A 21,212-nucleotide genomic window follows, 5' to 3' on the forward strand; every position below is an offset into this window, starting at 1 on the left:
GCCTTCTAGAAATCTCTATTCTCAATGTCAATGTATTGCATGCAACATTCGATAGTTTTCAACATAAAAAATTATAAACACAACTTCCAACAATTGTCTGCTTTTAACTCTCTTATTATAAAAAAACTAAACAATCATAAAATATTAACTCACAAAATAAATTAATTAATACTTTCTACACTAAACAGTCTTTTATATCATGACATGAATGATTAGCTTAGTGTATTACCACATATAAACTTTTCAATAAATTTTGTAAAATTGATACATAAAAGAATTGCCATGAAAACTTTCCAAAAATCTTTAATACATTGTAGTTGTTTACTGTATTTAGAAAATGTTCAACACATTTTGTGCTACTGATGTGTTGAAAAATAAATTTTCTTCAATTTAGCCTTTCAAAATTGGGTGCACATTATATTTGGGGATGCATTATATTCGGGCAAATACAGTACACAACCTTTCAGAAAATGATTTTCTTTAGTGAATTTAACTTACTTATTCCAGTAAAGTTAAGGCTAGTCAGGTTTATAAGCTTTCATTTTTTTTACTTGTTGAGTCATGTTAAATATTTGTCAATACTTTTGTATAGTTATATGACTATGTCTATTACAAAAGTAATTTACTAAAAAGATGCATTTTAGTACTTGGCTCTAAAAGTTTCAGATTTTTATGCCAAATTTTGAAGTGCATACTTTTAATCACTTTAATATCATACAATTTGCCTGACACAAAGGTCGGTTATTGTAAGTTCTTTGTCATTAATAAACATACTTAAATAGGTTTCTTTAAAGACAAGATTTAATGGAAAATGATAAAAATGCTTTGATATGACAGGACAGGAGAAGAAGATGCATGTGGAGTGTGTAATGGAGGTGGAAGTTCTTGTATAAAGTTAAATAGAGTTCGCCCTCTTGCAGCACCTTCAAATTTGGAAACTAAGGTATTTGTCTGTTCTTGTTAATAAAGACTTAAGGATAAGTCAGGTTATATAAATTAAATCTTAATTTATAAAATAAATTACCATGATTTTTCAAACTGAGTTACTTTGATTTTTACAATTACAGTAAAATTTCTTTACTTTTTTAAAAGCAAATAATTAGTTTAATTACAGTACTATTATGATCTCTTTACACTTTTGTAATATACAAATCATTTAACAAGAGCTTGGAACACTCTAAAAGTCATAGATGCAAATCTATTTTTCTCATATTATATGAGATTAGTAGTTCTAAAAGTTCTTTTTTCTTTAATGCTGTATCCATTTCCATATTATTGGGTCAAAACATGCATGTCATGACTTTTTATGGTGTTACAGTCACAACTTAGTTAAGGAACTTTATTATCAATGTATGTCAGTACACTTGGCATTAAAACATAGTTTATAACTGAATTTTTATCTTATCTAAGTTTTAACATCTTAATTTAAAAATACATAAAAAATCTCGATCTTCATTTTCTGTGTTATGTAATGTGTCTGGGCTCTGATTTCTCCAATTTAGAATTTTCTAACTTCTGAAATAAGCTGTGGGTGTTTCCAATTAATTAGAAACACAAACGATAGATAATTATAAACATGAGTCTGAAATATGAATCTCCTATTTTCCTGATTTGCTGAGAAATCAATACATTTGTCAAATCAACCAGAGAAGACTTCCCTCTTTCTATGACTTTCCAGATTTTGGATAATCTAAATTTTATGACTGATGAATATTTAAATAACTAATAGAAAAAAGCAGGTTCTCGTCTATGTAAATCTTACAATTCTGCTTTCTTTTTTCCTGTTGGTTGACGAGAATTGCTGTTTTTTTGTGTTAATCAGATTAGGTGTTCTGAACGGAATGTTTTTAACCTGTTTATAGCTTACGATAAATTATAAGAGTTTTGGGACATTTTTTTTTCTTGTGGCTGATATGGTTTTTGAGCTATAAAATGCATATTTGAAAACTGTATGTATTTGTTTTTAAAAAAAATTGTGAGACTAAATAGGCTTAGGAGAAAACTAAATATTTTTACTTGATTGAAAATGATTCAAGTACTCAGTGAGTACTAAAAATCATTGTTTTTTATGTATATTTTTTATTAATTATTATATTTTTAACGAAAGTAACCAAAAGGGTAAAAATTATGAACTTCTTAGCTTAGCCTAATAAAACTTTTAAAATTTCACTGGCTCTATCACAGTGTTAAACATGACACTCAGATCATGTACTGCTATTTACATTAGTTTTATGGGAAACAGCTAATGGTCTCCTGCTCTGATTTATTGCATTTTGGTGTGAGGATTACAGCACTAGTGAGTACAGAGTAGAGCAATAAAATCATAATATTAAAAGAAAACAGAAAAGATTAACAATTGAAATTGTTAATAAAAGTAACATGGAAACTTTCAGATCAATGCTACAGTCAATGAAGAGTAAAAAATGGTATTACTCACTTTATTCCACATTTTTAACAGCTTGTAATTTATCTGTAGATAAATAATTTCCCTAAGGTTACTGTTAAGGTAGAGAAAATAAGAGGTAAGTATAAAAACTTCATATTCATTTAGGACCTTCTAGAGGTTATGCTGATGAATTATGAAAATTGATCTTGAAAGAAGAATTTTTAGCATTAAAATCACCTTTCACTCAAACTGACACAGTAAATACTTCACAAATTCACTGACATATCTTTAGTTGGAACACTTTTTTTAAAAAAGTTTTTACTATCTTTTAGGGCATTTCATTACTGAATTATCATGACACTGTACATTGTTTGTAGTTATTTGTCTAACCTTGTATTTAGTTAAGCCAGTAGTAGACAGCTGAAACTTAATTTAGATAAGATTTGATCTTTGTTTTTGTTTTGTTACAGAAATTGTAAGTTACATGTAACATTAAAAAGTGATATAACCAGATTATTACAATATTAATAATATATGAGTATCACTAACAAAAGTGACAGGTTTTAACATATCAAACTCATTTTGTATTTGTTGTGGGAAAAGTTTTGGAAAGTTTGATATAAGATGCTTTGCAAAGCCATCTAACAAAGCTTAGAATTTTATTGAATAGTCAGCATGGTTTCACTAAGGGAAAATCTTGCCTTACAAAATCTTTTGACATTTACTGAAAGGTTACTGCTTATGTAGATGAGGGTAAGGGTGTAGATTTGCTGTATCTGGGTTTTTAGAAAGCATTTTACAAGGTGCCAAATAAAAGGCTTGTAAAAAAATATCTCTATAGGTGTGGAGGGTAAGTTAGCAAATTGGATAAGAATGGCTGGATGGAAGAAATCAGAGGGTTGTTATAAATGAAGTTCATTCAAAATGGATTAATGTTACAAATGGGGTATCTCAGCTCTGTCTAGGACCTTTGCTCTTTCTGATTTACATCAATGACATAGAAGAAGGAATGGTCATTAAGTTACTAAAACTTGTGAGTGATATTGAGATGTTGGGTGTTGCTAGCTGTGAAGAGGATGCTGCTGATTTACAAAAGGATTTAGATCGTTTACTGAGTTGGACAAATAAATGGCAAATGAGTTTTAATTATAATAAATGCAAGATAATGCATATGTGTTATCATAATTTAAATTGTAAGTATAATTTAGATGGGAATAACCCTAACAGTGCATGAAAGAAAGGGTTCTTGGTGTAATAGCTGATCAGTCTCTTTTAGCCATCCAAGCATTGTGCTGTTGCTAGTGGTAGAGCAAATAGGATTTTAGGTTATATGTATAAGTACTTCATTCAGATAATGTTATCACTATGCACTACCGGCACTTGTGTTTAAAATTTTCTAAATTATGATAAATAATTACAAACAACGTTTTATATTTACACAATAAAAACTTTATTGAAGCCATACAGCTTCCACTTTAAAATATCTCTCTACAAGTATATGTTTCGACGTGATCTACGTCATCCTCAGTATTAACTTACAAGACTATTTTACACTTTCCCCTTGTCGCATTACTTCATTGCTATTTACATGTTTCCGTTGATATAAAAAAAAATTATAATATATCTTGCCATACATCAACGTATTGAGTTGCTGGTCCTTCATCTCTATTTAATACTTGTTTTTTATATTTCATTATTTCTAATGTTTCTCTAATATTTAATATCTCTCCTTCTCCCAGTGCACAGATGGTTCTTTCTCTTATGGGAATGTGTGTGTTTCACTCGAATCCCTCATGTCTTTGGGACAAGAGATCCTTTTAATGGTCTTTATGCAACCAAAGGATTATAAACATTGATTCACCAGATTCCCCAGTTTCTTTAGTTAGGATCATTCTATGATATCGAGGAGTTGTTAAGTCGGGACTTTACTGAGGTATGGGTTCCTCTACCGCCAACTTGTCCAGAGTTCCATCTCTTCACAACTACCTTGCTTCAGGGAGGGGGTGCATATACCAACAGTCAGAAATTTCAGGGTCTATTCATGGACGACGAGTCTTCCTTACACAATGTTTTAGTCCTTCTAGCTATTCAAAAGGCAATGTCTCATGGTCTAGGCTTACTAGGGGGAAAAATCGTCAGGCTTCACTCTGAGTATTCTGTGGTGGTGTCTTGTGTTTCTCATCGAGGAGGCACTTGGTCCAGGGCTCTTTGTTTTCAAATCTTAGGCATCATTTCTTGGGACCATTCCTATCATATCATCCTAGTAGCTTGCCATGTTCCACGTGTGATGCCTGCAGTAGCAGGTCAGTTGCCTTAATCCAAACAGTATAGTTGCTGCATCACAAGGTTCTGTTGGATTGGCTCTCATTTTGCAACTGTAATTGGTGGGTTGGCCTCTCATTGGATCTCCCAACTACTTACTGGCAATTTGGTTTTCAGTACCTCACCTTCGGGCTTTGGTAATACATCCATCAGGACAGGACAGGATTACAACTCTAGGCCTTCCCTTCAATTCATATGTTGCCCAGGGTAGTAAATATGAATTTTTCAAACCCATAATCGGGTTCTTCTTAGTCCATCTCTGTGAAAGCAACCATGATCTGACATGGTACACCCAGCTATTCAGAAGCTCAAGCTTCAGGTATAGAGGTTATGCTAGTTTTTGCGCGGCATCAGAATTTAATTTCTAAGGTTGCCCTGTATCTGTCTCAGGTTTTGCTTAGTCTCAAGATTAACATTTATCAATGTGTGACATGCATATTGCCAATGATATATTGAGAGGAGGTTGAATCCACTTCAATCAGAAGTGCCAACTATAACTCGTTTTTTTACATGGCTATTTGGCAGGGATTTTTGCATCTTACAAAATCGCCATGTTTAAGGCATCCTTATTGATTGCTGTTCAATTCTTGTGACTAAATATTTTTTGAGTCCCCATTACTTTCCTGATTCAAGTTGCTTTGGATCCTTTTCCCCAAATGAACATTTCAGTTACCTAATAGGTGTATTAAGGTTATATTACACACACTTTCTCAACACTTATTTGTATCCTTATTCTTATATGCCATGTATCCCCTTTACCTAAAGATTTATTTTTTTGTGGCTGTTTACCTACAGACTTTAGCAGTCAGAGTAATTTGTGCTGTTTGTTCACAGACCACTTTTTCATTCTCTTTTATGTCCTCAGATCAGTTCTTTCTACCCAAGACACTGTCAGACAGGGAAAGGAATAAATCCTTTTTCACCGATTTATCTGAGCACTATTTCTCACTTCTGTGTCCAATCAAATTTCGATCATGGTCATGTTCAGTGAGGGTCTTGAAGATTTTGTTGCCTGCACTAATGCTTTCAGATAGGCTAGACAACAACATTTTATTCTGGGCTCACTTTGAAGACAAGGAATCTTCTGAGAGTCATGTCTAATCAGATTTCTTACATTTCTACGTCCATAGTGGCCTGGTTGAATTGCCTGCTGGAGGACACTGTGTGGACTGGTATGTGGACCTCCCCCAATATTTTTATCTCACATTATTTGCATGATCTTCCAGTATCTTCATCTGAGGGTTTTCACCTACCCCTATAACTATCTTAACCATTTCTGCAAGACTACACAGAGGAATGAGTATTTTCATTACTACCTTTTCAGTGTCCCTGACCTCGTTTTCACAGGATCTCACCATGTGGTGAGTGTTCCTAGGCAGGTGTGCTTTTATCAAACCAATTCCACACTAGCAACCACTATTTCAATATACTTTATACAGGTTGCAAACTAGAGGCTGACCAGGTGGTATCACTATACTATGCTGGACTGCCACTCATGGACTATCATGAGTAAAGCATTAGGGGATCATGCTTATCCCTATTGATCTTTGGGTTGAATAAATTAGGGTCGTTGCTTTTAAAAGTTTAGGGAACTTGGTTCACCTATTGCCCTGTTTCCAGAGTACTGTTCCCCAGGGCTCCCCAATGCACATTATCCCCCAGATTGTACTAGGGGAGCTAGGGAGTCCTTACCACACCCAGTTTCCAGTCACTTGAGTGGTGGACAGAGGCTTTCCTTAGAGTGTTTGAGTGAATTCCTCCACCCTTGGAGAAAAGGATGAAGTTGAGGCCCTCCTACCTGGGTCCCTGGATGTTGGTAGGTGTGACACCAGCCTATGTGGGAGCCTACTCGTAATACCTATTCAGATGTGATGCATGGCTATCTGGTTAGGTTGAGCATGACCCTTCTTTTTGGTCAATATTGGTTTAGTACATGTATATAATTCCGAATGCAGAGTGGTCCCATCCTGGGACCTTGGTTGAGCACAGGGGCAAGTGGAAGAAAAACTGGTAAGGACTCTCAAACTTCACTAGAAGAAAAGGGAGGTAAAATGCAGTGGAGAGTCCAGAGGAACAACAACACCTGAGACAAAGCAATGGGTGACCAGAAAACAGATGAAGACTGGTGGTAGGATCTCAAGTTATGGGGAAGGCAAAGAGTACCAAGCCCAAAGGAAGTGGGGAAAGAAATAGTAGGACAAGACCTTCTGAGAAAACCCAAATAACCCATGGAACTATAGTGAAAGAATGCCAAAGGGTAACAATATAATATATTCAAGCTCCCACTCGACCGGAATACTCTGGTTTGTCTCTGGTACAGTTGGTAACCTGCCCATTAACACTGAATAAAACAAGGAGATTAGAAACCCCTGGAAGGGGGGGACAGGGATGGGTACATAAGGACCAGGATGGGAAAGGAATAGCACCATTGCCATGGCACCAACTGACTCTATCCTAGTCTCTAACATTGGCTCATAGTGGGGAGAAAGGGTGGGAGAGTGTGAGTAGAGGTAAGTATTATTGGAAATAAATTTTTGATTTAAAAAAATGTTAAATTCTAAACATACTTACCTCTTCTCACACTTATAGCTAGAATTCCACATTGAAAAGGTGGAGGGCCTGGTGGGGGCATTGTCCATACAGAAATTTCTGCATATATTATGGGTGTGTCAATAGAAGATTGGCACCCTAGTGGGGGAACCACACTACACACAGGACAGCTATGCTCTTCTTCATCTGGAACTTGATTCCTGTATTATGGGTGGAATTTTACACAATGATCTCTATAGGCCAGGCCCTGTACAGATAGCTGGGAGTCCACTACTCAGACCCTATATGACTGGAGCAAATGGACTGCATGCTATAAATATATATATATATATATATAGAGAGAGAGAGAGAGAGAGACATATACTTATGATTGGATCTCAACCTGTAGCCATAGGGTTATGCAATCTGAGCCACCAGGGTCACAACGACAAAGTAAGCAGCACTGAAGAAGTTCGAAAGGCAACACCTCAGGCTTGGAATGATGGGATTGTGTATGCCTCACTCAACCTGAAGAAACAGAAGTCATCTGTCTGGAATTATGAACATTCATCCTCACTCCCAAACCATGTGGGCAAGGTAAAGTGGCCTGTAGATGCATCTTTATGAATGGGTTAATGAAATACAAACAAAAATAGAAATGATTATAAAACCATTCAGTTGAGAGTAGGGTGGTGGTGTTCTGCTGGTGTAGATGACCTATATCCTCCAATATGAAACATAAAAATAAATGGGAGTGAGATGTCAAAATTGCAGTTCACCCTTTCAATTGAGATCCCTCATCCTACCCCCACATGGATGTCAGTTTTTAGTGGCCGGGTTTGGGATTTAGAGTAGAACCAATCAACATAAGTCCTCACACACATGTATTACATATGTCTATATTCCTCTTTCATTTATACGTTATCAGTGTTGTGGGTCCCAGTGGAGGTAATTGTGGATTGTTATGGTTCTTTCCCTTATGTTTCTTATTCTGAGAACGTTAATGTGCCTGGTGTGGTTCCAGTCAATATCACATTATGTAGACATCTTTATGATACCAGATGTTGGCTTCCCGGATCGATCTATCAATTTATCATATTCACATGTGCCCCCATTCATGAGTTGGGGGGAATTGTACTAGATTCCCTCTGGTCTCATGCACTTCAGGTGAAGACAGTATGATCCTCTTTCCTACCCCCACGAGATGGGTTTTGGATTGTAGTTGACTTGCCTGTGGTATAATCTTCTTTCTTTTCCTCACATGGATGTTGGTACCTGGTGGTCAGGTTTTGGATTGTAGTTGACTTATCAATAGTATGATCCTCATCCTACCTTCATGTCAGTTCCCGGTGGCATAGTATTTGGATGTAGTTGACTTACCATGTACGGTCCATTTCGCCCTAGCCACTCTACACCTAGGGGCAAATCCTTTTCATTTTACCCACTTTTATAATTTCTGGGATTTAGTTTCATAAATATTGCATAGTTTGGATCACTTTCTAGCCAAAATTCTCTCCCATTTCGATGTACTCCTCTGTTTTCCACCCATATATGCAACATCTTTCTACGATGGGCAGAGTATACCTGTGTTAAGTATCTGATTGTTTGTTAATTTCCAGGAGAAATTATTTCCGAGGAACTTCAGTGATACAAGTCCTTTCTTGATTAAACCAGTTTATTCTTCCTTGATACAAACTTTTAGTACACAGTAATTCCACAGTCAATACGTTTCTCGTCACTTTAAACTTAACAACTTTTATAATACACGCTATAAATCACAGTGATTCACACACTTTACTTACCATCACAACTGTTCGCTTCTTTAATTATCTATCTCTCGCTGACTTCTCTGCCAGACTTATATATTAACAAAGGGTGCATCCCGAATGCACTCGGGCCTCCTCGATCATTCATTCAGTAAAATTGAATAAAGGGAGTCACATGCGTCATGAGAGTATGTCGCATTCATGTTGGTGTAGAGGTGATGCATGACATATGAGAGATACATTGGAATCAGTCAATTCCAAAGGAGATAGAAGGCTAGTCGTATGCATACAGTTTTTCTGTGTATGGAGGGCAGCACTGAACGAGAATAGCTACTTATGTGAGAGGAGGTAAGTACCTATAGGAAATACATTTTCAGTGTAGGAAAATATAAAATATAGCAAAACATTGGGGGAAGTCACTCATTTGTTTTATATAAAATACACAAGAAACAATATTGATTGTATTTTTTTACCTTTTTTATGTGATGTGTATGTTATTAGGGGTTCTGTAATCCACAAATTCATGGACCCATAATCAACGTGATGCATAAATAGTTTAGAAAAACGTTTAAAAATCTGGTGGGTTTCTTGATTCTATCAGTAATTGTAAGTAGCAGAAAATATGACACATTTCGTAGTTTTGATATTGTTCAGAAGATGCATAGATATCAGATGATTAGCTGATTTTGTTTTCTGATGTACATTAGATTTTAATTTTGGAGAGTATCTCCATATCTTCTGTTAGGTATTGATGTTGTTTCATAATGTGCATTATTATCTACCTGTACATAGGTTTTCATTTTTGGAGCATTTGAAGGGAAAACTGGAAAAGTTTCTTGTGTTTTCAAAACACCAGATGGAACTAGGTTAATGTTTATGAATGGTGAATCAAATGGAACAGCAGTAGTTTGTAATGTGCAGCTAGACTCAGGTAGGAAATATGATTATGACTTTTTGTTAATAATATAATATTTTATTTGGTTTAATTATTTTGTGTAGAATGACTATTGTTAGTTTTACAAGCTAAGTTACTTGAATGATGATATGGACTTTGTTTCATCTTTCTTACTTTAATTTACAACTCTTAAGCATTGAGACAGAAATATCATTTAATCAATATTCTAAGGAAGACAAATTCTGAAACAGTACCTTACCTCCACACACAGAACAGTTATATTTTTTGCATGTTTGCCTAAGAGATTTGCATTCCACTAGCCTTGAGCTAACTCTCACCTAAATTAATTTGTTTAATGTGAACTGTCCTGGTATATAATTATGTTATCATGTGAAAATAGCCTTCCACCAGTAGTAGGGCAACACAATCTCCATGTGCAGTAACTCCTTCCAAGCACTTGCACTTAAGATAACCATTCTTTTTTCAGAACTGTCTAGAACAGACATCTTTTAAACATTTTTATTCAGTTATGTGAGATTTGAGGTAGTTTATGAAAACTTTACTTGTTTCAGTTTCATCGGTTTCTTTTATTATTTAAAAAAAATAACAACAAACATTTTTTTTCTATTTACCCATTCTACCTTCTCAATTGATGGTAATTTATACTTAGTCTTGTGATAGCAACTATATTCCTAACACAGGACCTGAGTCTTTGTGTTTTTGTAACATGTGTTGTGGGTTCCTTCATGCACACTGGGCCTCCTTTTCCCATCCATTCAGCTGACTTTCTTTCTCCCCTATTTCAATATAATCAGGATAGTGGTAATTTGACTTGACTTGCTATTTCCCTCATCCAGGTTTTCTCTGGTCATGGTTTTATTTATGGAGGAATATCCTCACTCTTTTATTCTTTTCCATGAAATGATTTCACAAGTATATTTCACTTGAAATTTGGGTCCATGCAGTCTCATTTCTTGACCAACTGTACACCCGTGCTAACATGTCCCATCCTCCAAGTCTACTTGACTGTTTTATCCTGACTCTGGTCATTCCTCGATTCCTACTCTTTGGACTCTCTTCTCCCTATTTGGAGGGTGGACCCCTTAACTTCTATTTTCCTTTCACACTTTTGTATTTCTTACCCCTCTTAATTTGCCTATCACTACTTTACCTGCTGACTGAGACACCTCATGGTGTTCCAGTGGAGTATTTTCTGGAGAGGTTTGTTCACATCTTTTCACTACATTAACTCTTAATTTTTCTTCCATTCTATCCCTCCTTACTTGGTTCCCCTGCTGTGGTTCCCCTGCTCTCCTAACAAGTTTGTGTCTCTCTCTCACTGTTATGTGTAATCTTTGTCAGTCTCCATTTCTTTGTCCAAAGGTCTTTGATGGTGTTTCTGACCTACTGAAGACCCAAACTGTTGTGGTCCAGGGTTAGTCATCATTGTCCACTATGGTTTCTCACCTTTCTCATCCTTGACATTCTAGGCCTGTTAAATCCATGTCTCACCTTCCTGACCTTCTGTTGTCTGCCTCTCCCACTGTCCGATGTCATGGTCATGGTTGTCACTTGACTTTGTTGGTGATTACCCTGTCAGCTCTGGCCCTGTGGTGGCCAATCTCTCTTTCTTTACTATCAGATGGGTTATTTAGGTTCTCACCCACAGCCTTACTATCCACTTCACTTCTCCTCTTTTTTTTTCTTTGTTTTCTTTCCATTTCTTTCCCTCCTCCCTTTGTCTTCAATGACTGGATGATGTAGTCTCAGATTTCTTGGTTGAGAATGCCATTGATAGGGTATTTATCCTTACATCGGGTTTTATTTTAGTTTTTATTTTCTCAAGATGACTAGGTTTTGGCATTAGTTATCCACTTCTTATCTTTCTAACAGTTTCATATCATCCCTTGATAATGTGTTGAGGCTATTTTTTCTCTCCAGTGTTCTTTCCCACATGGACTGTGGATGACCATGGTTGACATTTTAGACACCTTTTTACACATTTCAATCATTCAATCCTCTAGACATTTTCTTTATTTTGTTCATAGGAATAGGCTCATCCAGTTCCATACTCTTTCTTTTGACTTTGTGTCTGCTCTTTTATCGAATTGTTCTTCGTTTGGGAATGGAATTCCTATTTTCATGGATAAATGGCTTCTCTTCATCCCTTCTCAGGAGAACTTTTTCTCTCACACCTGCATTCTTCTGCAGGAGGCTGTGTGGCTGGATTGTCTTGTCACACCTTCCAAGTCATTTCTTACACCTATCTTACTCTCATCTCATGTGGGCTCAGCTTTCACCACTTTGCTTTTGAGAAATGGAATGTATTGTCCCATTGGTTTGTTTCTCCTTTTCACCCTGCGTACAAGGCTCTTATACTTTTGGGAATTCTGCTTTTGATTCCACCACTCATTCCTTTGGGACATACTCATATCTGCCTCTTTCAGTGGTAGTTGCTGAACAGATACTTCTCGGATACTGTTGTCCTTGATTTTATGCCTCCTGTCTCCTCTTTTAAGGTTTTGTTTTGACAGCTTAACTATACCAACATCTTGTCCTCATTTTGATACTTGACACTCTTGTCATTGCTGTTGGTGGCACCTGCTTCTTCATTTGGCATCTGTGCCCCCTCTTCCTATGTCCCATTCTGATCTCTTGCTCCTACCATGTCTCTCTCTCCCAGGGGTGTGAACCCTTCATTTTCATGTGTCGGGTTTGTCTAGTCCATTCCCTGCAGGGCTGGACTATTCAGTCATGTATCCTTTTTCAGATCCAATTCCTGTTGTCCTTCACCTCCATTTATCAGTTATGTCAGGTTTTTAACATTAGTCCATCTGTTTCTTTCTATCCATTATCCATCTATCAATTGTGTCAGGTTTTTGACATTGGTCCATCTGCTTCTCTCTTCCTATGGGCCATCCTATTGTGACCCACCTTTCAGCCCTTTTTACTTGTTTTTTTTTAACCATTTATTGTTGGATGTCCACTTTTGTTGGTTTTTGTGCAGCTTTATATCCTACATTTTACATTTTCAGTTGCTGTCTGGTTTTCTTCTTCTGTCCTCTCCACTTTATTCTGCTCTTTCCTTCTTCACTAACCCTCTTGTCCTATTGCCATGCTTGACTTTGCCTTTTTTTTTTTCAATTTATGCACTCTTCCATGGGCATTGTTTGTTCCATTGATTTCATATTTACTCTTTCAACTTTTTCTCCCCCTTTCATATTGTTGTTGTCATTTGGATATCTATGCTTTCTATGCTTCCTGTACTCTCGCTGTACTTCCTTTCTCTATCCCGGCCAGACCTTTCTTCATGACACTGTCTGCTCATGTGGGGGATCATCCCTTCACATTTTGTTTCATCAAATTTGTCCACTGTCTCACTTTCTTACATCTCATTTTCACTGGCTATTGGACAAAACCCTGCAGGCTGGCATGTGAATGGATTTGCACACATTTGTCTCCTTTTATCTTCTTCATCATCTGGTTGTTTCATCTCCTGCAGGGTTTCAGTTCACTCCAGTTGCTGTTCTTCACTACATTTACATACCGTCTTTGAGAAGGGTAAGTACACTTTCCTTTTCAAGACCATTTGCCCCTTTCTTGAATCTCCCCAAGTGGCTGGTGTTACCTCCCAGGTTATGCTTATTTCCCAAAATCTGTATTTGGCCAGGGATAATGGAAAGTGCTCAAACCATCTGCTCTGGTTCTACTAGTGCCCACTCTCGAGATGATGTATCTTCATGGTATACAGTACAATTACTAAATTGCCTGATCCAGACCAAATAATTTCATAGAAAATAATGGAAAAATCCAGCACCAGGCAGGTGACTGCCCACTTCTTTGGCTCACTCTTGCCAGTTTTTAAATACAGGGTTTCACATTCATCCACTGCACTGTCTCCAGTAAAAGTACTTTCTTGTGGGCAGACTGATGGGGATCTGGACATTCTCTGGGTTTTCCCAATCCAAATTCTCCACCTTTCATCAAGTGTAGCACAGTAGACTCTTCCCACTTACAAGTTCATAACCATTGGGGTGATGGTCCTTGGAGAATTCCTCCCTGGTTGGTCATAGCACAGTATGGTGAGAAGTAAGGTAGTGGTGTCATCACTCAAACAACTCATGTGCCCTCCTCCTGCAGCGAGAATCTGTCCAGTAGAGTTGAGGTGAGCACACATTGTTTTGTCTGATTGTGCCATAATCGCACTATACACATTTACCATGTTCAAATTTCACCCATTCCTGTGACAATTGGAGCTTTTTTGCCTCTTTTCCAATTTCATTCCAGGTGAAAAGTTTATTCTGTTTGAGACAAGATGTGGTCTCTCTATGAAGCTCCTGCCATTGGTTGTTACACTCCATGAGCTTTTCCTTTGGGCTCTCTCTGAAGGGAGCTCCCCCTAGGTTTTAGTTTACAGTCTTTTTCCCCAGTTCAATGTGGGATTCATGTTTTTCTGTGTGCAGATCTAAGATATTGTCTCTGATGTTAACATTTTTGTAATCTGAAAATGTATATTTGATAGCTATTTACCTCCTCACACACTCCTACCTGACCATTACACTTCTGGTGCACTTTTTTCCTTGCCTTATCTAAGAATGAAGTTATCTTGAGTGCAAATTCTTAGGGATAGTTACAGCACATGAAGGTCGTGTCACCTTTCTGTTGGTGGAGGGCTATTGTCGCATTATATCATCATACACCAGTGCAGTTCACGTTAAACGTGTGAATTTAGTTGGGAGTTAGCCCAAGTCTAGTAGCATGCAGTGGTGATTATCTATTGGAAATACATTTTCAGATTAAGAAAATGTTAACATCCACATGAAATCACTTTAGTATATTATCTGAACTATATGAAAATAAATCTCTTGGTACATTTTCCAAATTACTTGGAGAAATATAATCAATGCTTTATGATTTTAATAAAAACTGTCTTGTCAGATGCAGAGAATAATATATTCCCTATACAATAAAGAAAATCAAGTTAATTTAGTCTGTCACAATTTCTTGTTCATCATGTTGTCGTCTTTAGGTTGATATGGTAGATGTACTTGAATTAACACTTTCAATATAGGCATTTTGTTTCAGTGCATATCACAAGGTTTTAGTGAGTTACATTCACAATTTAATTAAAATACTTTATTGTCATGGTATATGAATAAACTTAGCATCAAAATGTAGCTAATAATCCAAATGTTGATATTATGTCAGGTTTAAGTTCTTAATTTTATAAGGCAATATTAGAAAAAATCCTCAATTTCCCCTAGTATGAGAATTGTGACATTTGCTCTCTAGGTATTCCCCTCTTCTCTAATTTATTTATCAACCATCTGAGAAGTACAAAATTTAACATAAATTACTCATTGTATTGTTGTCACTCAGGCAAAGTATATTTTTTATAGACTTCAATCTTATTTGGTTATGAAGTCATAAACTAGAAAATCAGACCCCTCTTACCATGCCCTCTCTTTCACAGATTGCCAATAGTTCTCTCTTATGTTGAATACTACATTACTTATAACCAATAGAAAGGCAAGGTTTCAATCTATCAAGTGATATATTATATTAATTTTTTTTTACAGAGAATTGTCTATTTTGAACTTTATTTCCATTGGAACCACAGCAACGGGCTTAGTTGAATTTTTAACAGCTCTTGTTTCACAGTCAGAAAGCCAGAAAAATTTTGATAGTTAAGAGACATTGTCTGTTTTTTTGCACATTATTATTCTGTATTCTTTGGTGCATGATTTAGTTAAATAAAAAAATTATTTAGTGCAGTTGTACCATTAGTATAAAAAAGTAGGGTTAAGTTTCGTCAACAGCAAATAAAAGAAGACCCAGGTAAATACTTTATTTCTTGTTTTTCATGTGTATTCTTTATTTATTTTTATAAAAGTAACTAAAATGTAAAAATTAAAAACTTTTTAGATCAGATAAGGTTAAATTACATAGAATGAATAATAATAATTTTAATGAAATATGCTTGCAAGCAACTAGTGAGTAGCCTGTGCATTATGTAATTCAAAAAGATAATGTGAGCTACACATTTGTTAAGTGATTCACAACTCCTATTGCAGGAATATTAGGTAGACATACTTCAAAGGCCAATAAAACAATAAAAGTTAAGTATAAACAGATGTATACTGTTACGAGTTTAAAGCTATTTAGGATAAACAAATGTAGTTTCATGTTAGAATTTGTAGTAATTCTAGAAACAGTAAAGGGTAATTTAGATTTCTTTCGAATATTTATTTGGTATGTAGGAAGTCAGTCAAATCACCAACCTTGTATAGAGTTAGAATAAAGAAAGTAACAGATAAAATATATAGGTTTACTAAAAAAAAAAAGCATTTGAAATGTGTTTAGGAGGTTTTAGAAATTATGCAAATGAAATTTGAGATTTTTTAGGTGAATAAAAGTATTTTTAATTTTAACATGAAGATCACTTTGCATGTGGAACAGTCAACACTCTGACCCCAGATATTCATAGAGAAATGTTTAGTGAAAATACTTCATCAAAAATTCTGACTTTTTGTATAAATATGACTTAATGATTACTGAAAGCTTGCAAAATTTCGTGAAGATCCACAAAACTTATTAGAAGTTATAGTATAGAAATTATAAAGGTCAATTTAGGGTCACAAGTTCAGCTGATTTGGCTGAGCCCTTAGTGAGAGATTTAAAGAGACAAGTTGTACATAAAGATCAATGGGAAAGGTCACACACACAGATTATTATTATGATTTGATTTCATTAAACTTGCTCAACCTTATGGATAAGGTCCTGGTTTTGAACTAAATTAGTTTCTTTGAAAGTCATTAGATATGGAAAGTTCAAGTCATTTCATTACTTTTATATTATTGTAATATATTAAACAAGTGACATACACATAGCAAACTAATGTTCACAATCAGAAGAATTTACTTGCAATTACATACTATACTTGTTTTGTAGTCCCAGCTGCTTCATATATAGTGTTAATGCCAGCTCTAGATATGACTGAATGATGTCTTCTGTTATAAGTCAAGTTTAAAACAAAAACAGCTGATTATAAAAGTAATGACAGTCACACTAGCTCTAGCATGAGAATAAGTTAGTTCATAGTGCATTTGAATCTGTGATTCAAAAAATTTGGTTCAAGACACATATATATAGATAGGGATGTTATGGGTTGCTTTATTGCTTACTGAAGCTAAAAACATTGCCTGACAATGAACTCAGCACATTCCGAAACATCACCTCCAAAACAAGACACAAATCAGAAGCAGTTCATATATATGGCAACAAACTCCTTAAAACATTCTTGACTTAACGCTTCAATTTTAATGTTATTTAAGTTATGTTCATTGAACAAAATAATTATGAAGACATTTAAATGAAGAATTTGCTTTAAGTTTAAAAATGATAAATCACTCAGGAAAAACAACTGTACCACTGATCCTAGTCGTTTAATGGCTAGAAAACAGCAAAAACATAGCAACTTCTGAAGTTTTGAAAAAACAACTTATTTTCTCTCTCAAATTTTACATGTATATAATGTACTACAATAACTATCTTGAAAAGCACAGTTAAACAAAGGCTTGTAACTGCACTTTAAGAAAAATGAAAGTGTTCACAGTATTAAAATGTTTACCTAATACATCGTAAGAAATCCATATAGTTTATTTAGTATTTGGATTGAAAAACAATTATTCAAATTGAATTTGGAAATTTCTCAAAGGTTTTACTCTAGAATTTATAAACTTTGGAGGGCAAGCTTGTTTTACTTTTTTTATTTAAAGTAAAACTTGAAATTGAAATGCATAGGGTTCTTCATTAGTTGTAGACATCATAGAAATGGTACAAATATTTCCTTCAAGCATACACTAAATTCTCAGGATACTTTATCACATGTATTCTGTAAAACGTTTATTTCTTATGTTTCATGAAATATGAACCTGCATACAACGTTTCATGCTAAAATTAGTTTTCTGATAACTTTCATTTATTTTATATGAAACACTGTACAGTGGCATCCTTCAGTTCTTATACAATAGTTTGTGAACTAGCTTAGCCAGTTTGAAGAAGAATTGTGAAAATAATTATAAAATGTTTCTTTCTTCAATTTACGTGAGATGTTAGAATAAAACATTTATTCATAGTCTAGGTCCCATTGTGGAACAGCAGTAAGTCTAAGGACTTACAACAATAAAGTCCCACGTTTGATTCCCTGTGGTAGTCATGCCAGATAGCCCATTGTGGCTTTGCTCTAAAATGAGCAAACAAAGAAATATGGTCAAGGATTTATTACATTCTTTCATCATTTGTGTGTTATTTACAATTCAACAAGACTACTTGAATTAAGCTACAAATCTAGAAAGAAAATTAGATAGATGAGATGAAATGCTTTTAAATACTCAATAGAATATGATTGACAAGTAAAAATGTGTGTGTTAAAGAGTGCTGGGATTGCTGTGGATTTACAGTAAGATAAAGAAAGCTGCATAAACCATTGTTTTACATACATTGTCCAGTCTCTGTTGCAGATAAGCTTGAAAATAAGTGTCATTGTTGAACTCACACTGTCCTGTCACTACTACAAATAAGCCTGAAAATAAGTATCATTAGTTGTTGAACTTACACTGTCCTGTCACTACTACAAATAAGCTTGAAAATACGTATCGTGGTTGAACACACACTGTCCTGTCACTACTACAAACAAGCTTGAAAATAAGTATCGTGGTTGAACACACACTGTCCTGTCACTACTACAAACAAGCTTGAAAATAAGTATCATTGTTGAACAATTTTCAAGCTTATTTGTAGTAGTGACAGGACAGTGTGAGTTCAACAATGATACGTATTTTCAAGCTTATTTGTAGTAGTGACAGGACAGTGTGTATTGTTTGTAGTAGTGACAGGACAGTGTGTGTTCAACAATGATACTTATTTTAAATATTGTTTGTAGTAGTGACTGGACAGTGTGTGTTCAACAATGATACTTATTTTAAATCTTGTTTGTAGTAGTGACTGGACAGTGTGTGTTCAACAATGATACTTGTTTTCAAGCTTGTTTGTAGTAGTGACAGGACAGTGTGTGTTCAACAATGATACTTGTTTTCAAGCTTGTTTGTAGTAGTGACAGGACAGTATGTGTTCAACAATGATACTTATTTTCAAGCTTGTTTGTAGCAGTGACAGGACAGTATGTGTTCAACAATGAAACTTATTTTCAAGCTTGTTTGTAGTAGTGACAGGACAGTGTGAGTTCAACAATGATACTTCAACAATGATACTTATTTTAAGTATTGTTTGTAGTAGTGACAGGACAGTGTGTGTTCAACAATGATACTTATTTTAAATATTGTTTGTAGTAGTGACTGGACAGTGTGTGTTCAACAATGATACTTATTTTAAGTATTGTTTGTAGTAGTGATGGGACAGTGTGTGTTCAACAATGATACTTATTTTAAGACACACACTGTCCTGTCACTACTACAAACAATACTTAAAATAAGTATTATTGTTGCATGCACAATGTCCAGTCATTGTTACAAACAAGCTTAAAAATAAATGTCATTGCTGAACACACACACTGTCCAATCACTACTACAAATGAGCTTGAAAATAAGTTAATTCTTTTATTTAAGATTTGTCAGCATTTTACTCTGATCATTATATCATTAATATTATATGTAGGTAAATCATTCAGCAAGATATTTTACATAAAATTATATAGGATTTCTTAAACATATCATTATCTTCATCATCTAATTATTTGTAATTCTGTGTTAAGTATTGAAAATTTGTGTTAGAAGGTTCATCTTTTGTCTGAAATAAATTTGATTAGATTTGTGTTTAATAACTTCTATTTTCAGGTGAATACGAAGTAGGATTCAGTGTGAATCGAAACCAGATTATTTTTGCTAAGAAAACTGTGTTTTTGGTGTATGAAAATGGAGGTAAGTTCCTAGTGTGTTGTTTAGGAGATGGTATTCAGTATGCTGTCTGTAAAATTTAATACTTTCAGCTTCTATTTGTGTAACTATTGAGAATAATTGACTGAAAATAAGAGCAGTATTTGTTCTTTTCAATATTTAGAATCTCTAGTAGTTCCTTATTCTTTATTTAATCATATTTTCTCTGTTTCATTATGTTTGCCAAGTTGGATATGAGAAAATGAGTCCAGAATCTTCTTTCTACAAATATATGAACATTAAGAACACTAGTGTACGAGTCACTTTTAGTGGTGGTTCTGTTCCAGAGGTGGTGATGTATTGTTTAGTGACTGGACCAGGTGAGATTTACCTGTGAACGATATATAGAAAGTGTTAGGTATTATATTAACTATAGCTTTCAAACTTATATTTAATGTGTCAGTATGAACTCCTATTTATAATATGTTGATAGAGATATATTTTTTATTCCCAACAGCTTTTGCACTCCAAATATTGGTGAACACAGAATAATATGTTATTTATTTTTTCAATTCATAGAACTTCAAATGACTTATAGAAAACTAATTTTTAAATTCTGTATTGAGATCTTTAATGTTATGCAGAAAAGGGAAATTATGAATTATGAACGACAATCATAATCATTAACTAGTAGAAACGTTTTTGCTAACTCTTTGGGGGGTCCTTACTTGTGTTAGATTGTTTATTAATCCAGCCCTGACTGTCAGTAATATTTTACCTAATTGTTTATTACTAAAAGATGGTCAATGTGTATACTGTGCTTCAGGATTAACTAATTGTTTATTACTAAAATATGGTCAATGTGTATACTGTGCTTCAGGATTAAGTTATTGCAACATGGTAATGATTTATAACTAATTGTTTATTACTAAAAAATGGTCAATGTGTATACTGTGCTTCAGGATTAACTAATTGTTTATTACTAAAAAATGGTCAATGTGTATACTGTGCTTCAGGATTAACTAATTGTTTATTACTAAAAAATGGTCAATGTGTATACTGTGCTTCAGGATTAAATGAAAAAAATAATGGAAAAAAAATTAATAAAACTGAAATATGAAAAAAATCACTAAATTTTGCCTTTGACGAATATTTCATATGTCAAACAGATACAGGTAAAAAGAGATCGTAAATTTGGTTACACATATTTTTACTATTTTAAAACAAACCCTATTATGGGGTTTTTATAACATTAACTGGCATTTTATTGGGACTTCCATGTAATATTAGGGTGCATCACCGTTTTACTGGGATTTCCATGTAATATTAGGGTGGATCACCAATTTACTGAGACTTCCATGTAATATTAGGGTGGATCACCAATTTATTGGGACTTCCATGTAATATTAGGGTGGATCACC

At 34.7% G+C, this 21,212-nt stretch overlaps 1 protein-coding gene across 1 annotated transcript in view; it reads left to right on the forward strand.

The window, feature by feature from the left end:
* The window catches only part of LOC106463980, a 52,590-nt gene that overhangs the window by 19,654 nt on the left and 11,724 nt on the right, over window positions 1-21,212 (forward strand). Inside the window, exons 5-8 of the mRNA XM_013924082.2 lie at window positions 838-943; window positions 9,796-9,934; window positions 19,753-19,836; window positions 20,040-20,171. Coding sequence (XP_013779536.2) covers window positions 838-943; window positions 9,796-9,934; window positions 19,753-19,836; window positions 20,040-20,171 — 461 coding nt within the window. The remainder of the gene's footprint in view (window positions 1-837; window positions 944-9,795; window positions 9,935-19,752; window positions 19,837-20,039; window positions 20,172-21,212) is intronic.

This window comes from Limulus polyphemus, unplaced genomic scaffold, assembly GCF_000517525.1.
Source record: "Limulus polyphemus unplaced genomic scaffold, Limulus_polyphemus-2.1.2 Scaffold1533, whole genome shotgun sequence".
NCBI classification, from domain to species: domain Eukaryota; kingdom Metazoa; phylum Arthropoda; class Merostomata; order Xiphosura; family Limulidae; genus Limulus; species Limulus polyphemus.